This window comes from Chinchilla lanigera, unplaced genomic scaffold, assembly GCF_000276665.1.
Source record: "Chinchilla lanigera isolate Chin_1 unplaced genomic scaffold, ChiLan1.0 scaffold00001, whole genome shotgun sequence".
NCBI lineage: Eukaryota > Metazoa > Chordata > Mammalia > Rodentia > Chinchillidae > Chinchilla > Chinchilla lanigera.
In genome coordinates this window covers 7,497,722-7,516,349 of record NW_004955402.1, presented here as the reverse complement: position 1 = coordinate 7,516,349, position 18,628 = coordinate 7,497,722, and the positions used below count along the sequence as shown (strand labels likewise).

General features: G+C 64.5%; 2 protein-coding genes across 3 annotated transcripts in view; one reads left to right on the top strand and one right to left on the bottom strand.

Moving 5' to 3' along the window:
- Window positions 1-8,676, top strand: part of Emilin2 (elastin microfibril interfacer 2) — a gene marked incomplete at its 5' end in the record, with an annotated part of 12,305 nt that extends 3,629 nt beyond the window's left edge. Inside the window, 5 exon segments of the mRNA XM_013518815.1 lie at window positions 1-278; window positions 5,064-5,417; window positions 6,418-6,450; window positions 6,862-6,990; window positions 7,854-8,676. Of these exon segments, the coding sequence (XP_013374269.1) occupies window positions 1-278; window positions 5,064-5,417; window positions 6,418-6,450; window positions 6,862-6,990; window positions 7,854-8,191 (1,132 nt within the window).
- Window positions 8,677-10,520: 1,844 nt separating this feature from the next.
- The window catches only part of Lpin2 (lipin 2), a 48,422-nt gene continuing 40,314 nt past the window's right edge, over window positions 10,521-18,628 (bottom strand). For both annotated transcript variants that reach the window (XM_005372657.2, XM_005372661.2), the window contains exons 10-20: window positions 17,841-17,934; window positions 17,383-17,452; window positions 16,738-16,827; window positions 16,226-16,308; window positions 15,358-15,502; window positions 14,789-14,937; window positions 14,333-14,419; window positions 13,488-13,640; window positions 13,130-13,244; window positions 12,396-12,499; window positions 10,521-12,260 (exon numbers count right to left, since the gene is read on the bottom strand). In XM_005372657.2, coding sequence (XP_005372714.1) covers window positions 12,116-12,260; window positions 12,396-12,499; window positions 13,130-13,244; window positions 13,488-13,640; window positions 14,333-14,419; window positions 14,789-14,937; window positions 15,358-15,502; window positions 16,226-16,308; window positions 16,738-16,827; window positions 17,383-17,452; window positions 17,841-17,934 — 1,235 coding nt within the window. In that variant the 3' untranslated portion in view covers window positions 10,521-12,115. The remainder of the gene's footprint in view (window positions 12,261-12,395; window positions 12,500-13,129; window positions 13,245-13,487; window positions 13,641-14,332; window positions 14,420-14,788; window positions 14,938-15,357; window positions 15,503-16,225; window positions 16,309-16,737; window positions 16,828-17,382; window positions 17,453-17,840; window positions 17,935-18,628) is intronic.

Sequence of the window (18,628 nt, the reverse complement as noted above, 5' to 3'; positions counted from 1 at the left end):
GGCGCAGGCGGCGGTGGCCGCGGTCGAGGCCCGGGTGTCCCTGCTGGAGCGGACGTGCGGCAGGCTGGACTCGGTGGCGGGCAGCCTGCAGAGCATCAGGGAGGGGCTCGGCAGGCACGTGGCCGGGCTGTGGGCCTGCGTCCGGCAGATGAACGGCACGCTCAGGGCGCACTCCAGAGACCTCTCCGGCCTGAGGAGCGCCGTGCAGCAGTTCTACAGCCACGTCTTCCAGGTCTCCTCTGACCTGCAGGACCTGGTCACGTTTCCGCCACCAGCAGGTAAGCTGAGCTGGACACTTCTGCCACTTTTTCTTTTCTGTTTTTTGTTTTTGTTTTTGTTTTTTTGAGATAGGGTCTCGCTGTGTCGCCCAGGCTGGCTTCACACTTACAGCGATCGTCCTGCCTCAGCCTCCCTGTGCTCCTCTCTCTTCACTTTCCCTCCTCTTGTCCCCTCGGACCTTGCTTGTTCAGGTGACCCAGCTCTGCACACCCTGGGCAGAGACCTCGCGGCCAGTGTGTGTGTGTGTGTGTGTGTGTGTGTGCGCCTGACTACGCACAGGCGGGGTCCCTGGTCGCCGGGGAAGCTGTCTCCAGGGCGTGCTGTGGAAGGGGTCACGTGGTGGACTCTGTTCTGGGCTCTGGAATGTGAGCAGAGGTCACAGCCACTGTCCCTAGAGATCCAGAGGTGCCTGGATGCTGCGATTCGCGGCAGGACCCGGAAGTGGGTGGTGTGGGGGAGGGTGTGGCCTCCGGACTCGGCGTTGGGGCTGGACGTGGCGATGGGAACACACAGACTTCTGGGGAATTGCAGGGACTGAGAAGAGGCAGGTAGAAACTAGCAGAGCCGGGCGTGGTGGCGCACACCTGTAATCCCAACACTTGGGAGGCTGAGGCAGGAGGATCAGCCTGAGTTCCGGGCCAGCCTGGGCTACATAGCGAGTCAAGGCCACCCTGAATTTTGTAGTGAGACCCTGTGCAAAAACAAAACCCAAAACACGACAACACAAGCAGAGCGTCTGCAGCCCCTGGCGGCCCTGGCCAAGGAGAGCTGAGTCTCAGCTCCTAGGGGTCCTGGAACCGACGTCACAGGGAGAGTCACGTCTGCCAGTGCAGACTGGACAGGACACTCGCTGGGTGCTGACTGTGGCCCAGGCCATGGGGGTGTGGAGCAGGGCTGGGATGCTGTGACGGTGTCCTCGTCACTGAGGACAGACAGCGTGGTCTCGGCGAGCGGGGCCCCGGGGAGAGGCACAGCGGGCGGCAAGGGCCAGTTCTTTCCATTCTTTTTCCATTTTGATTTTTAAGACAGGGTCTCGCTGTATAACCCAGGCTGGGCTTGAGCTAGCAGCAATCCTCCTGCCTCAGCCTCCTCAACGCTGGGATTAGGTGTCTCTTTGGACAGAAGGACTGTGGACTGGGACCCGGAAGGGTGCTTGGTGGAGAGCACTGGGTCATCCTGTTGCTCTCCCACTCTAGCTCCTGTGGGGGGAAGATGAACCAGAGCCAGGTGCAGGAATGGGGAGTCCCTGACCCTGAGCGGGGTGACGGGTGACTGGAGACCCAAATGTGCTCATGCCTCCGACCCTGCGGGGTCTGTGTGTGGAAATGGCTTGGCAGTGTATGCAAAGGCCCTGGGGCAGGGTGTGTTTGCTCCTGAACATCTCAGCCATGCTGCGGCTGAGCACGAGCCCCTGGCAGTCCTAGGCAGCGAGGTCAGGAGCGGGTGGGAAGCAGGTGGTGCGGACTCGTGGTGGGTGTGAAGGACTTGGGTTTTGACACCGTGGGAACCTGCGGGGTGATTCTGAGCCAGAGATGAGGCTGCCTTCTCAGGTTTGAAATCCCAGCTCCTGCGCCGCCCTCCTCCTCTGTGAGTTAGAAGTCACCGTGACACCCGCCCTGAGAAGCCAGAGCAGGAGCTACAGGTGTGAGCAGTGGTGTGGGAGCACGTGCTGGCACACGTGAGCGCCCTCAGCCCTGCCTGTTCACGACCCTGTGCCCTTTTGAGGGTGCCCGGCCTGCTCCTGGCTGACCCTGTGGGCGAGGCGGGGCTGCTGCGGAAGGCGCAGACAGCCACAGGGTCTTCCGCCCCTTTCTCGTCCTTTTCAGAATTTTCCTTTCTCTTTTCTATTTTTGAGACAGGGTCTCGTTATTCAGTTCAGGCTGGCCTCAAACTCACAGCAATCCTCCTGCCTCAGCCTCCTGAGTGCTGGGATCACAGGCGTATGCCACATGGCTGGCTCTTGTTCTTTTCTGAGTCAGGGGCCAGTTAGGAAGCATCCAAGGCCTAAAAATCTGTTCTTCCAGCATCCACAACGTCAGGCACAAATCCCTCAGATGAGGCAGGAGGATCCCAAGTTTAAGTCCAGCCCAGGGAACTGAGTGAGACCCTCAGATGAGGCAGGAGGATCCCAAGTTTAAGTCCAGCCCAGGGAACTGAGTGAGACTCAATGTAGAAATAAAGAAATAAATAGAAGGGGGCCGGGAGGTGGCTGGCACTGGGACCTGGGTCAGCTGTGGTGCTGGGCCCAGGCTGCGAGGGCCGGGGCTCCGGGGTCCTTGGCCGTGGCCGTGGGCGCAGTCACTGCCAAGCCTGCATGCTTCCCGAGGTGGTGACGCCAGCGTCATCCCTGGCATGGAGCCCGCCATGGCCGTGCCTGGCCTGACGCTGGGACCCCGCGGCGGGGTGAGGGGGCGCTGGCGTTGGGAAGGAGGGTGGCAGAGCGGCGCTGCTGCGGCCACAGAGGTCTCTCCCACGTCATGCTTCCAGGAAGGGCCAGCCCTGCTGTGAAGCCGCAGCAGCGTCTCAGGATCCGCTGGCCCCCTACACGACTTCCCTTTCCCTCTCCCACTTCCCTTTCTGGCCTCCTCGGGAGCCTCCTCCCAGGGCCGCAGCTCTGCTCATCAGGTCTTTCTGTTTCTTTTTTTTTTTTTTGAGACAGGGTCTCACTATGTAGCTCAGGCTGGCCTTGAACACGCAGCGACCCTCCTGCCTCAGCCTCTTGAGTGCGGGGATCGCAGGCCCACGGCCATCTGCCACGCCGTTCCATTTAGGAGCAGTGCAGCTGTGAGCATCTGCTCTCATCACGCCAGCTAGGCTGAGCCGGGCGGAGAGGGTGCAGGCGCTGCAGTGAAGGGTGGCGCCCCGCCGCCGGCCTAGGCCACCCACCCGGAGTCAGTGGGCCTGGGGCCTCTTGCCGGCAGGGTTTTACAGAAGCTTGCAAAGGCCCAGGCGCTGCCTCCGGCCCGCCGCCCCCTGCCACAGCCTGGCTTTGAACTTACTCCTGCTGGGCCACAAGGGTCTCTGCTTCCCTGTGCCTTGGACCCGGATGGTGGTGGCCTTTGTGTCCCCACAGCGGCACGCGCAGGAGCTGGGGGCAGGTGTAGAGCTCGCTCACTGGGAGGACCCAGCCCAGCGCAGGGCCGGGAGCCCGGGCCGACACCTGCGGCGCGGTGTGTGGACAGAGGAGCCCCCTCCAGGTCTGTCCGGCCAGGGCTGTCTGTGGGGACCCGCACGGGGTGGTTACCCTGCACGGTGGGGCCCCAGCCCTGCCCGGCACCCTACTTCCTCAGGTGGTGCAGGGTGGCTACGGGAGCCACGGACGTCAGGACAGCGGGAAGCGCCCGGGCCCGCACTCTGCCCAAACGAGACCTGCAGGGTGCCAGGCAGTGCTTCGGTCTCAGCTTGCTCTGGGCCCAGGTCAGACACCACGGCGGTCAGGTGCCAGGTTCAGGGTGCCACCTGGCCCGGCCCCAGGCTGCTGCCGGAAGCCCACTTCCCGGCTGCAGCCCAGCACAGCAGGGCACAGGAGCCGGTGGCACACAGGACACACGGTCCTGGCAGAGCGGCCTTGGGGTGGCTGGGATGCTCAGCTGCCTCGCGCTGGCGAGCTGGCGCTGGCTGTTCATGCCAGCTCTGGACACAGTTTGGATGAGCAGATGCCGCACAGGCTTTTTTTTGTTTGCTTGCTTGCATTTTTGGGACAGGGTCTCACTGTGTAGCCTAGGCTGGCCTCAAACTTGTGGCAGTCCTCCTGCCTCAGCTTCCTGAGCGTTGAGATGACAGGGGGTGCTACCACACAGCCTCAGGGCGCTGGGCACCGCAGCAGTTTAGCTCATCATCTTTGCTGTAACTGCCAGCCTGGGTGCTGAGGACTGGGTCCTCCTGAGCACCTTTGCATGCTGGGAAGGACCCAGGATGGCACAATCAGGGTGTCCAATCCACAGCGGGCAGGAGTTAGGGCCCCGGCCGTAGGCCCCGCCACCCTCTGGGCCCGGCTGTGAAGGGGAGCTGGCAGGATGCCGTGGTCGCCCTGAGCAGGTGAGATCGAGGCGTGGCCGCGATGCCACCCTGTGGTCCTGCTGGCGGCGTCTTGCCGTGGTGCATGCGCAGGGTGGGGCGCGTTCTGTGCCTTGCAGGGCCCAGGCTGCGCCCAGGGGTCCCAGAGGCCATGGCCACCAGAGAGGTGCTGGCAGGCTGTCCTGGGAGGGCACAGAGGCCTCGGGTGGCAGCTTCCGGCCAGCGTGGGCAAGCAGTGGGGCAGTGGTGGGCGCGGAGGGTCCCGTGTCACTGCTGGCACGAGGGGCGTGGGAGGCCCGGGAGCCGCTGCCCGCTGGGTCCGTGCCAGCTCTGAAGGCAGCCTGGGCTCCCGCCCTGCGCGTGCGTCTCCCACTGTCCTGGTCTCCGCAGGGACGCGGCTGGCCACGCAGCCCTGCTGTCCCGAGCTGTCCCACGCGGGCCGCTCAGAAGCTGCAGGTGGCCGCGGCCCCCGTGCCCGAGTCTTGTGTGATGCAGCCGTGGTGCGGATGTCAGTGCCACCGGGAATCTGGGGTGCTGGGGCTGTGCAGGGGCTGTTTGGGGAGCCCAGCCCTCGATGCAGGAGAGGCTGAAGTCTTCTGGGTGACCTCTTCGGAAGACTCGGGGCGGGCTGCCCACGCTGTGCCCCAGCGGACAGCGGCCCGGCCTCTGGCGGGTGACTTCCACCCCAGCTCACGGGTCACCGAGGCGCGGACGGCGGGGACCCTGCGCGCCCGCTAACCCTGTGTGTCTCTGCTTCCTCTGCCCAGCTGAGGAGCCCTCTGCAGCGCCCCCCATCTCCGAGGCCCCCCCGGTGCCAGCTGCCGCCTCTACTGCGTTGCCCCAGCCTGAGCCGAGCCCTGCGCCACCCGAGGACGCCGCAAGCGAGCGGGCCCCGGACCAGCGGCCGGTGCTCCCCAAGCGGCCCCCGCCGCCCCCTGCTCTTCACCCCAGCTGGATGGGGCCTCGCCCGCTGCCGGGCGCCACAGGGGTCGTGATGGAGACGGGCGAGGCCGGGCCCCCGGGCGGGAAGGGCGTGTCGGGCAAGGGCCTCCCGCGGGGCGTGGACGGGCAGAGCGGGCTCCGGCCCGAGCCCAGCGCCGAGGGCTACGCGGGCGCCCCAGGTAAGCGAGCGGGGGACGGTCTGGGGCCATTGGGGGGCACAGGTTCAGAAAGGGGGCTCCCGGGGTGCTGGGATGCGGGTCCAGCAGCGGCTGGCGCTGGGGACAGCGCGTCAGGGCCTTCTGGCGGGAAGGGGCGGGGACGCCCGGGCTGTGGTCCGCGAGGGCGCCGCAGGCCAGCAGGGACCCGCCACCAAGCTGCCGGCACCTGTGCGGCTGAGGCCTGACCCGGCACTCAGGGCGGTCGCGGGGTGGGGTACAGCGAGGACGGGGCCCAGGGCGGCGGGCCGGGCTCCCCGGGAGCTCAGAGGCAGTGCCGGCCCGCGCTGCGGTGACCGCCGCAGAGCCTGGCAGGGGCAGCCGTGCGTGAACCCGGACCAAACCGGTGTGCTGGGGCAGCGCCCCCCACTGGCAGGCCTTGCGAGGAAACCGCGGGGCTCGGGGCTCGGGGCTCGGGGCCGGGGCGTGGGACAGACGTCCTGCCAGGGCCGGGTCGCATCAGCTTCTTCGGGCCGAGGCGGTGTGGCACCCCGCTGGGGCACCAGGTCACGCAGGGTGGGGTGCAGCCCCTCCCTGTGGCACCTGGTGTGTCCTAGATGGATGCACAGGGCTGCCTGGCCAGCCGCGTCCCGGCGGAGACCAGGACAGTGGCACAAAGGTCCCTCGCCAGCTTTTTAATTTTGTAATTTTTGATCATCCCGAGGATGAACTCAGGGCCTTCGTACGGAGCGACAGCCCCAGCCCTTTAGCTTTTACTTTGGGCCAGGGTCTCTGGTAAATCACTAGATTGTCCATGCTGGGCTTGAACGTGTGATCCTCCTGCCTCAGCCTCCTATGGGGCTGGGGTTACAGCTGCCTTTTCGAAGCTAGCCCTTGCCCTCCGCTGCCCTGCCCTGGGGGCGCCGGGCCCCTCCCCGCCTGAGCCGTGCTGTGTCTGCTGCCTTCGTCGCCCAGGCTGAGCTGCCATCCCGGATGGACACCGCTGACACCCCTCTCTTTCCAGGGTACCCCCACACGCCGCCCGCAGCTGCCCCAGGTACACACGGTGGGACCCGGGCGGTGGATGGGCAAGGACAGGGGGCTCCTGCCTCCATTACCCCAGCTCCCAGCGTCCTGGCATCGCTGGGTGGCCAGACTGTGTGGTCCTAGGACCCGGGGCTCCCCCAGGTGACAGCAGCCAGTGTCACACCCACACCTAGCCTCTTTTTTTTTTTTTTTTGAGACAGGGTCTCACTATGTAGCCCAGGCTGGCCCTGAACTTGTGATCCTTCTGCCTCAGCCTCCGGAGAGCTGGGCTTACAGGTGTGGGTCACCAGGCCCAGCCTGGCCTCTTAGTCACCCGAAGCCTGGCCGGTTCCCGCGTCCCCTGGGCGTGACACGGTTTGTCCCAGTAGGGCTCCCCACCCCAGCCTGCTAAACGGCCTCCCCCTGTGCCCGCTCCCCCCAGGGCTCCTGGTGCCTGGCCTGGTGTCATTCTCAGCCGGACTCACCCAGAAGCCGTTCCCCAGCGACGGGGGTGTCGTCCTGTTTAACAAGGTGCTGGTGAACGACGGGGACGTCTACAACCCCGACACCGGTGAGTGCCGCGTGTGGCCTCGTGCGGCCTTCCCCGCCCCCTCACTGTCCCGGGTCACAGCCAGGACACGGGCCCCGAGACCAGAGCTGCCTTCGGCTTCGCGGAGCGGCTCTGGCTCCCCGTGTCATGGAGGTTCCCTTCTGCAGCCTGGGTCCCTGCTGCAGCCCGGCTTTCGTCTGCTGCCTTGAGGGCACGCGGTCCCCGAGCACGGCCGGGGCCAGGGCACCGCATGGGACGTCCCAGCGGCCGTGCGCAGGCCCTGCCACACGTGCGGGCCCTGGACCTGACAGCCACGGCGTCACTGGGCGCTGGAGTCACTGCCTGCTCCGCCTCCTAGTCACCCAAAGCCCAGCCGGTCCCCGTGTCCTCGGTGTGACACGCGGTTTGTCCCAGTGGGCCCCCCCCGCCCCGGGGCTTGCTGAACGGCCTCCCTTCTGGTCCAGACCGGCGCAGCCCCGCAGAGCCGCCACCACCTCCTCCAGCCAGACACGGGCCAGGGCGGGTTCCCCCGGGCTAGGGGCCGAGCTCTGTGCTCAGGGGCTTCCTCAGGGGGACCGGGGGTGCTCCCCACGGAGTGGCATCGGGGCTCCGACCAGGAGCCTGAGCTGTGCGCCTCCCAGCGTCCGGGCCGGGTTCCCGAGGCCCCTGCGCGGCTGTAGATGAGGGCTCAGTTCCAGATCTGAGATGTAAAGCAGCCGGTGGCGGGGCCCGGAGGGGCACGTTCAGTGACAGAGCGGGGCTGACAGGCCGGCAGCCTCCCTTGGCCCGCGCCTGGCAGGGCTGAGCGCAGAGGCGGCCGGCGCGGCCGGTCCTGGGCAGCTGAGCGGGAGCCGCGCTGCGAGCTCACTGCCCCCGCTCCCCAGGTGTCTTCACGGCCCCGTACGACGGGCGCTACCTGATCACGGCCACGCTCACCCCCGAGCGCGACGCCTACGTGGAGGCCGTCCTGTCGGTGGCCAACGCCAGCGTGGCGCAGCTGCACACGGCCGGGTACCGGCGGGAGCTCCTGGAGTTCCACCGCCCGCCCGGGGCCGCGCACACCTGCGGGGGGCCCGGCGCCTTCCACCTGGTCGTGCACCTCAAGGCGGGCGACGGTGTCAACGTGGTGGTGACGGGTGGCCGGCTGGCACACACGGACTTCGACGAGATGTATTCCACCTTCAGCGGGGTTTTCCTGTACCCCTTCCTCGGCCACCTCTAGATGCCGGTGCCCAGGACTCCGACCTTCGTATATTCGGGCAGTGTACGGCTGGAGCGCGGGTTGAGGGCCTGCCTCCCCCGTGCCGCGGCCCCAGGGGGGTGGGCAGCCCTGTGGCCGCTCCTGGGGTCACTGGACTGGATGACAGGAAGGCCAGGGGAGCCCCCTCGCCTCCTTCTTCCTCCCTGGCCTCGCCCCTGCCTCCGCCTCCACCCCCGGCTCCCTGCCGGACATCCTGGCCCCTGTGATGGGGCGGGCGGCGGCTGCAGGACACCATGCCCGGCCCTCCCGACAGCGACATTGCAGGAGGAAAGTCCAAACACTGAAGACCCCGGCCCCAGTACCCGAGTGTCCAGTGTGGGCTCCTCAGGTGGGGCGTGGGTCCTGCGAGGGCAGCAGAGACTGGATGGTTGAGCTTGTTGGGCTCCGGGATGAGTGCGATCCCAGCACGGAGCCTGGGAGTGTCAATAAAGACATAAACCACTTCCTTCTTTTCGCCTGGTTCCTTAGGGCTGGGGAGTGACTTCTGTTAGGGCTGCAGAAAGCGCTCTTGCGTAAACTAACCTTGACTGTAAAACTCAGTTTGCATCCAGCTGTTTTGGCTGAAGTGAGACCAGATGTGCCTGGTGGTCAGGCTCTGCAGGCCGTGGCCCAGGCGGCTGTGAACGCAGATCTGATCCGGCTGCCTCCCGGCTAACGAGCCCGCGGGCTGCCTGCTCTGCTGCAGAGCGCTGGGAGACGCAGCTCTGTGGACTCAGGTTCCTAAGCAACAAGAGGCTCGAGGTGCAGGACCCTGGCTGGAAACAGCTCCAGGCCGAGGCAGCGGGCACGGCCCTGGAGCCCGCACAGGGGCCCTTCCAGACAGGGCTGGAAGGCGGGCTGGGAAGCGAAGGGCCTGCGGGCGTGGCGAGAAGGAAAGCCTGCAGAGGCCCGTGGGGGCATGGGTGCGGGCCCGGCAGGGGGGCCTTTGTCTCCAGGCGAAGGGAATCGCAGGCCTCTTAGCACTTGAGGGGGAGTGACAGGACTCAGGTTTGCTGCTGGACGGTTCTAAAGCTCAGCCTCCTGGTCCAAGAGCGGCTGAGGCAACGGCCTTCTTGCCCTGGCGTCTGCGGCTAGGAACTGCTAGAGGTCGCTGCGGTGTCCCTGGCTGCCCTAGAAGTGACTCATGGAAAAACTCGGGCAGCAGTTTTCAGGAAAGCCCAGTTGGCACACGCAGGCCTTCGCCCTCTGCCCCGTGCCAAGGAGGACAAACGCTCAAGGGCTGGACTGCCAGGGAGCAGGGCGGCACAGCAGTCTCCTCCTCCAGGAGCGTCCCAGAGCAAGGGCACTGTGGTCCTCCTCCGCGGGGCCTTCCAATTTTGCAAGGCTAGGGTTGAACCGGATGAGCCGAGGGTGCAGGCGCCTCCGTGTGCCCGCCTGAGCTACGGGTGTTGTGGCTAGCAGGAGGTCAGGGCGGGTGGAGGACAGCCCCGGCAGGCTGACGCCCACTTCCCACATGGAGCGCTGCCCCCGGCCTCGCGCAGACAGGAAAACAACGCTAAGCGATAGCTGCAGGAAGGAGCGCAGACTGCGCGGGGGCTGCCATGACTTCCGGGTGTGCACGTCAGGGCTCCTCCCGCGGCCGCCTCCCGCAGACGGTGGCCCCTGAGTTATCTGCAGCTTGAAAGCCAAGGGGTGTTGGCATCACAGGCACCCACGGCCCTGCCCGCCGGTCTGAGCACGCTGTCCCCGCAGGCCCCACCCGGGGAAGGGGGGCGCGAAGTCACAGGTGCCGTGGAGACAGCGCCAGGGCCCAGGCGGCACCCGCAGCCCTTCCAGGGCGCCGAGCCCTTCGGGTCAAGTCCACTTCCTCGCAAGCAGGGTCCCTGCCCGGGAGCCTCCGCTGCAGCCCAGCGCACAGCCAGGCACCCCCAAGCGGACTCCGGGTCTCTGGCACCTTGCCCTCGCAAAGCCTCCCCCACGAGCGCAGCACACGCTGCCCGGTCTGTGGACGTGTGTTTGGGCCACAGAGCCACTGGCTCGCATGAACACAGCTGAGGGGGCCTGACAGGACCCCGGGGACCCCGGGGGGGCGGGGTGGCCGCAGCCCCTCAGGCAGGGGCTTCCCAGGCACCAGCGCCCCATCACTTCCCCACCAACCTGGAGCCAGGGGTCAGTTCCTCCAGGTAGACCCAGGCTCTGGAACCGGCTTTCAAAATAAGCACCAGGAAGTCCTTGCCACGGATGAGTTTAGGCAGCAAAGGTCAGAATGCTAATTTATGGAAATCACTGCTCCCTGGCCAGCACACACGGAAGATGGTTTGAATATCCCCTGAAGGAAGAGCTGCGCCCATGTGGTTTTATGCTTGTTTATTGTTGTAACATTTTGTCTTGAACATCAAACACTGCACCAAAATATGAGCCATTTATCTGAAGACGTCTTTACCACAGCTAAGAGCACTGTACTGATGTTTACGATTAACTTCGGACAACTATTAGTGACACTGCCCAGTAATCAATACTTCATCATCGCTGCGTGGAGTTACGGGATGGAGAGTGTTGTCTCCCCTCTACCTTCAGACCACACCAAAAAAGTCTCTCTTGCCTGGAAAGAACACTTACGTTTACCAATTTTAACCAGTTTTAAATGAAACCCCAGAAGCTCTCACACGGGAGAGCAGGGCTCCCAGGTGAGGGTGGCACCAGAGAGCCGGCGCCACATCCCTAACCGTCCCACTGGGCGCCCACAGATGGCACCGGCGGCGGCGCGGGGCGTGCTCTCCGCCCTGCCCTGGGGGAGCAGCTGGGGACTCAGCCCCACGGGCATCTGCAGCCAACCCGACGCGATGGGTTTGACAGTACCGCCTGGGCTGGCGCTGGATGCCAGGGCGACGTCTACAGTCAGGCGGACGTGGAGGAGGGAGGGGAGCCCCTCCAGCAGGGGGCCCTAGCTGGAAGACAGCGGAGATGGCCCGGACTCGCGGTGGAGGCTTGTGTGCAAATACGTGGAGGCGGGGCGTCTCTTTCACAGAAAGAACAAATGTCATTTGTACCAAATGGCAACGGCTCCAGCACAGACGAGGTCTCCACACCACAGCACTGGTGAGCGTCTGCCACCAGCCCGCGCCCCACTGACGGGCGCCACCAGGTCGGGGCTGGGGACCCGGGGACAGGCGTCCAGTCCCCAGACGAGGAGAGGCGCTTGTCGGGAAAGGGAACAACTATCCAGGCAAAAACGCCAACAAAGGCGCCGCAGGAACACCGTGGTCCGGGCCACACTGTGGGGTCTCCCTCGGCAGCGGTTGCTCAGGATCGGGGCAGCCGAGGCCGCAGGGGCTGCTCCCCCCAGGCCTTCGTGAGACGCGAGCTTGTCACGGCCCGGCCAGGGGGCTACAGTGACCGCTCAGGGCTCCCACGTGACCCCAGTGCAGACCTGGTGCTGCTGGCCACTGGCCACAAACCTGAAGCACAGAGGATCACACATCCTGCCCCCAGGTGAGACCTGAGGGCCACCTCGCCAGGACCCAGCAGGGAGGGAGGACAAAGGCCATGCCTCCCGGGGCCTGTGGGTGCCACAGCTGCTCTCCCTAGGTTCTGCCCTGGCTTCCCACGCACATCTGCCCCACAGGCGCAGTCTGAGAAGCACTCTCACCCCGGAGCGGGCGCAGAGCAGAGGAGTGAGCGCCACCAGGACCTGGCGCCCAGGCTAGGGGAGAGCAGTCCCGCCTCGCGCAGTTCCGGACTGACACCCACGGGCCGCCCACACCCGAGCTGTGTCTGGTCCACACAGGCTCCTCTGCCTTCCTGTTCAGTTCTGCAGCTCGGGGGGCGCGGTAAGCCCGCCCTCCTCCTCCCCTGGCACAGGGTGCCGGGCGGCCTGGCAGGGCAGGGGAGGGCAGGAAGGCCGAAGGCCGGTCCCGGAGACGGTGGGCAGCTGTCAGCCAGGCCTCAGGCCAGGTCGTCCAGGTCTGCGGTGGGGATGGGGTCCCTCCAGTAGCAGAAGGAGCTGAACTCCGGACACGGGAAGGCGGAGTTCTGCTCCTTGCTGAGCAGCGGGAACACGTGCTCCACCAGCTCACTGAGCCTGTGGTACCTGGGGGGACGGGCGGTTATCCTCCCTGCCGGGCAGGGTGGGACTGCAGTGCCTCACAAAACCTTTCGGGTCCCTCCAGCAGCTGCGCAGAGCAACACACACCCAACCTCCTGAGGGGCACCCCGCTGCACTTACGAGGACTTGTTCCCTTTGGTCCGTTCCTGGATCAGCTCTCCCTTGGGGTTCACGGTGAAGATCCTGCAGTCGGGGACCCCCACCTGTGTGTACGCGTAGACGTCCTGCAGGAGGCGCAGAAGTGAGAAGCCGCACGGGGCAGATGGAGACCCCCCGGGAAACGGGGCCTGGGGACGAGCACTTCTGCCGATGACCGAGCTGCAGACAAAGCCAGCCTGCAGGGCTGTGGGGAGCTAGCAGCCAGAGAGAAGCCGGCCGGCACACGAGCCGGAGGGGCGCTGTCCATGTGCCAGCCCCGCAGGGTGGGAGGGGCCATGAAGTGCTCCAGCCTGGCTTTAGGGTGCGCCAATGCCACAGCGTGGAACTTGGGGTGGAGCCAGGCATGGAGGTACAGGACCTCAGCACTTTGGGAGGCTGAGGCAGGAGAATTGCTAACTCGAGCCCTGGTTGGGCAATGTAGAGAGACCTTGTCTCAAAATGAAAAGTAACAAGAAGGGCAGAGGACGGAGCTCCGTGCAAAGGCTCTGGGTTCGATCGTCGCTACCATGAAGCAAACACCTGTGAGGCAAAGCTGCCTGGCAAATGGAATGAAGTGTCAGCACACAGAGAGCGCCCCTGGCACGTAGTTCCGGGGCAGATCTGACCTTGGGGCTTCCCCAGGGGCTGGCGACAGCAAAGTGTGCAGGGCACCTCTGCCTGCAGTGGGGAGACCCCCGTCAGGCCAGGACGCTTACATTGGGCCGGTTCCCGAAGGCGGCGTAGAAGGGCTGTTTGGACGGGGCGAACAGGTTCTTGATGTCATTCAGACACTCGATTTTGAACTTCTCAGGTTTCTTCTCTATCACTTCCCTAAGAAAGAAGTCACCGATCGCAACATGTCAGCTCCGCCCTCGAGCTCCTGCACTGCCTGCCCGGGAGAGCGGCCCCTCCTCTTCTCGGCCATCACTGGGACTGAGGGCCAGGGAGGAGACGCCCAGGCAGCTCAGGCTCAGGGACCCGAGAGCCAGGGGTGCCGCCCACCTTGGCTGGGGACCCCACCCGCCTGGCCATGCCCAGCAAGGGAAGGGGAGCCTTCGGGACACACACACACACCTGTGGAAGGCGGAGAACAGGCTGCTGGGGGACAGCATGAGGGGGCCCCGAGGCAGAATCGTGCCCTTGTCATTGACCCAGTGCAGGTAGCCGCGGGTCATGTCAGCCATGCCGATGGCGCGCGCGGAGCAGTACAGGAACTTGTAGCCGTTCCTGGGTGAGAGACAGAAAACTCGTGCTGTTCCACTGGTGCTCCCGGTTCTGCTTCTGGCTAAAGGAAACAAATCTCACACCTTTCCGTTCAACAGATGGGAGCCATTCTTTGTGGGTACTGTGAAAAGTGAACCCTAAACTCAGCAGGCACCCGGCTGGGACCACAGATTTGATTCTTTCAGGGACACAGACCGTGGGACCAGGGCTCAGGCTGGCGCAGCCCGAGTCGGGTCCACAGGGTGGGAAGCGTCCCCGTCAGGACAGACGCCAGGGCCTTGCTCGCAGCGAGACGAGCCAGATGTGGGAGGCTGATGGATTCGTCACTCTACTACGGCTTGCCCAAGGCATGCCCAGGGGCGCCCACATCAACCCTGGTCCCCTGAAGGCCAGGGCCAGGCGGTCATCCCCGAGGATGCCCCCAGGCAGCCCCCAGCAGCCTCTTACCCACGTGTGCCTGCACTACCTACTCAAAGAAACAGAAGTTTAAACTACCCAGGAAATAAACCAAAATCGTGCATTGACTTGTTACATTTACTTGAAGAGTCACAGTTTGAGGGCAACGCAGGTAGCGGGTGGGGCCTCCAGCTCACAAGGACAGACGTTGCTTAGGTGCACAGTGGCGGCGTGCGGGGCTCTAGGTCATGAACACACGGCGCACGCCGACCGAGAGCACCGCGTGGGGGGGAACCTACTCGTTGATGGAGTGGTAGAGCTTCGCTATGCCCTGGTGCGTCCAGTCTTTACCCAGCTGCGGGAGAATCTGGCCCAAAGCGTCAGACCTGCGGAGAGGGCAGAAGAGGAAGGCTCGGTGAGGAGACAGAAGCCGAGCGCCTTCCAGGTGGCAGGACCCAGCTGCAGCACTCGGGAGGGCTGGGCTTCCTGCACTGCTGGCCAGGCAGCGCGGGGCACCGGCCGGCACTCGCTGCTGTCGGAGACGACCTACGGCCGCCGGCTTCCTCTCCCTCATCTCTACAGCTTGCTCTACTTCAAGGCCCAAACCCGGAGCCATCCTGCCGTGCTGCCGGCACAGCTCCACCCTCTCCGGGCCCTTACACTGACTGGGCACACGGGCCGCTCGGGCTCAGCGCCTGCCGAACCTCCCCGCAGCCAAGACCGCCGCGCCCGCCGCACCGAGGGCCAGCGCTTACTTGGTTATCGTGCCGTCGATGTCGGAGATGACAACCTTGTCATTCCAGTCCCACAGGTAGATGGTCCCCGCGCAGCGGCACGTGCCCTGGTACTGGGTGGTGATACTGAACACGACGTCATTGGGGCCATCGTGGAGCTGCAGTTTTGCCTTTGAAGGGAAGTGTAAGGACACGGAGCCCTGTGAGAACCTACGCTTTGCGATAGGTTTCCACTGAGTACCAGGGCCCCCACCGCACGCAGCCTGGCCTGACCGACCCCTGCGCCGGGCCATGGCCTCCCCAGGGCCGCCATGAGCCCACAGCACCAGCCGCCCGCCCGCCTTCCCAGCAGGACCCTGCGCTGCCCCGAGCCCTGCGGTCCGAGGTCACCAGTGCGCCATCGGCAGGACGGGGAGGGGGATACGGGACGCCCGCCTCCTCTCCTGCCGTCCTGGGCTGGGGCTGGTCGGCCGGAGAGATCCCGAGGCCGCGGTCGGGGTGGGGATCCGGCTGAGCGGTGGGGATGGAGCCACCAGAGGTGGCGGCACGCAGAATTAAGTTGGCCGGTGACCCCGCGTCCCGGGACTCACGATCTGCTCCGAGGAGAGCCGCAGCGACTTCTTATACGAGGGGCTGCTGCCGTGGCTCAGGGCCTCCACAGGCAGCGGCTCCACGGCGACGGACTCCTCCAGCTCCTGGGAGCCCTCGTCACTCGACGTGTCGTCCTCGGTCAGCCTGGTGAACACCAGAGCCCTCTCTGAGGAGAGCCTCTCGTGCAGCCCCGCAGCGCGCTCGTGGGGGCCACAGCCCTTTCCGAGGCCGGGCTCCCCCGCGCACAGCCCCCACCCCACCCTGCACGGGGGTGCAGCGAGGGAACGAATGGCTTGGACCCGTTCTTTTCTGCCAAGCTGGTGAATGCTGTTAGCAAGGGTACGGATGTTTCAAAAGGTACAAATTAAAGAAAGTATCTGCGCGTGCTGCTTTCTGAAAAGCTGGTGAGAAGTACTTTCTACAGACACAGCCCTTCACACGGAGGGTGTGCTGCACGGTCAACTCCTGGGCCAGAGACTGCGGCAGGGGTGTGGTGACACAGGAGAGAAAACTGGACGGGGACAGAAACCGACGGCAGAGACCAGGACAGCACGAACTGCTGTCCTGTCGCCGTGTCCCAGGGGGATGACGGCACACCTGACCACCTGGTCTTCTTCATGCCCCCTTTGCTGGGGACAAGGCTGCTCAACACGAGGGACAAGTGCCATGGCGCCAGCACGGACCCCACGCCTTGAGACGGGGCAAGGGGCCGCGAGGCAGGGACGCACACTTCACTGTATCGGCCGAGCAGCACGACAAGCCCCTGAGCACCCCGTCTGTCTAAGGACAAAGCTGTCTCCAACTACAACTAAGCAGACCGACTGCTGCGACAGCCGAGAGGGCAGGTGCCGGGGGCAGGGCGCCCACCTGGCGCTGGCCGGCTCCATGGCACTCGCAGGTAGGTCGCTGGCCGCAGGCACCTCCGACTTCCCCTCCTTGGCCTCTGGCAGCTGGAAGAGAAAGACGACAAAGGCATGTTTCAGCCCCTCCACCAGCACCCTCGGGAGCAGGACCGCAGCCCACGCTGGGGACTCAGGGAAGCAGACTTCCTCCACTGGGCCCACAGGAAAGGATCCGAGAGAGCCATGCACTGCCACGCCAGTACCAGCCACCCAACAGCCAAGAGCAAAGCCGAAAACACACACGGCGGCCAGATGCGTGTCCCCACAGACAGGAGGTGAGGCGCGCCTCCCCTCGGGGCTCACGGCAGCCCGAGTAGGCACTGCACAGATTGTGCCATGGCCACTCCAGCATCTGCTCAGAAACGGTGACTGTCACCACAGAGGAGCCCAGCTGACAGCGCCTGCCCCAGCACCCACAAGGTTTGGGGTGAGACCGAGGGCCGTCCCCAGCCCGTGGACCTGCTGCCTGCCTGTTACCTGCTTGGTCATGCTCTCCCGCTTCCGCCAAAACCACCAGCGCCCAGACTTCTTTGGCATCTTGTCCTTGACCCAGGACTCGACTGTGGCCTGGAAACATCAGCGCGGTCAGTCTGGAGCCTGCGGCCGGGCGGCGCCCGACCCTCTCCGGCGGCGTCAGCTCAGGACGTGGCCGCCGCCCAGCCCCTTGGGCAGCAGGCGCAGCCGGCCTCGTGCCGGCTCCTGCAGCACGCGGCTCTCGGGACAGGAGGGCGTCTTGTGCCAAGCTCAGAAAGAGACCTCGGGGTTCGCCGCCCTGCCTCACCCTCTCCCCCCCGCCTGGGCGGAGCCAAGAGCTGCCCCTCCTTGTCACCCAGCTGTCAATCAGCGCGCTCTGCGAGCTCCTCCCCCGGGCCTGCCGTACTTCGGCCGGCTGCACACTGTGAGCTCCTCCGCCCCGAATCTCTGAACTTACACACGACCACAGTCAGTGAAAGGAACAGGGTGGCGCCCAGCTAACTTCCTAGAGTGTGGGCATGAAGCACTTAGCAGCCACACACGGCAACCTGGCTGTTTCATACGAGACGTTAAACTGAGACATGACTGAGCAGCACGAGCCCGGCGAGGCGCACGCCGAGAGTTCCGCTCGGGACGCGGAAGGCTCACCTTAGGCAGACTCTTCTGGAAAACCTGCAGGCTGAGGATCATGGGCGCCGCCAACGCCCAGTTATAGTAACTGTGAGAAGTGAAAATTGTGCAAGACCGTTACACAGAGCCGGCGAGAGCGACGCGGAGCAGGCTTGGGGCGAGGGGAGAGGAACGGAGAGGCAGAAGTAACGCCCCCAACCGCTTGTGCTTTTCCACAGAAATGCGACTGGCTACGTGTCCCTCACACGGAAACCACTGCTACAGCCCCAACTGCGAGCAGAGAAGTCCCGAAACCCACAAAGGAGAGCAGCACTTCAGCGCCTCATCTAGAACAGAGCTGCGACTTCCCCTTCGAGTCCCGGGCCCGCGGCTGTCTGTGTAACACGACCACTTTTACAGCAAGAAGTGCGACTGAAAAACAGCACTTGTAAGAAGCCTCCGAGAGTGTGAGCAATGACCAGGGCGCGAGGACTTACCGGTTATAAATCCGGATGACGAGGTTGGGGTTGTCTATTAGCCCCGGGTTTTCCGCAAACTCATGGTAAGTAATGATATGCTCCATGAATTTTTCTGCAATGTAAGGTCAGAGAGCTCGTAAGTTCCTGTAAGAGATTATCACAACATTCTGCCTGTAGGAATTGTAGGCTAAAAGAGGTCCTTCCAAAAAAACTTATTTTAATCAAAGGCAAAATGTCAGGTTTTTTTATCCAGGATAAAAAGAAAAGCTTTTTTGTATCTTCCTGCTCTTCCCCCAGCTAAAAAATCAACCAACCAGCCTGAACAACAGGACAGAGGGACACACCAGAGACTTAGGAAAATACATTCTTGCAAGCGCAACACAAGGGAGGACGCGAAGTAGCCACTGCGACTCAGACGGGAAGCTCCACTCCCGGCAGAGCGCGTCACGGCGGGGGTGCTCCCGGGCCTTAGGGCGTGCGCGCAGCTGTGCTAGGAAACCTGCAAACCCACTACTACTGCTCTGAGAAGCAGCCGCAGACCAGAGCCTGAGTCAGGCGTGAGAAGCCCCGCCCAGGAGGCCGCTTTTCTGCGGCCTAGACTCCCCCCAAAGCCTCAGCGTCCTGGGGTTTTGTCTTCCAGAGTGGCGGAGTCTGGAGTGGGTGACGCTGGGACGGAGAGTGTGTGAGCGGCTCACTGACTGGCGTGGCACCGCTCTAATCCCAGCAGCCTAAATCGAGTATAAAAGGGGTGGAAAGACGCTGTGAAGGTCGCCTGCTTTTGCTGTCTTCCACCACCATGAACTGAC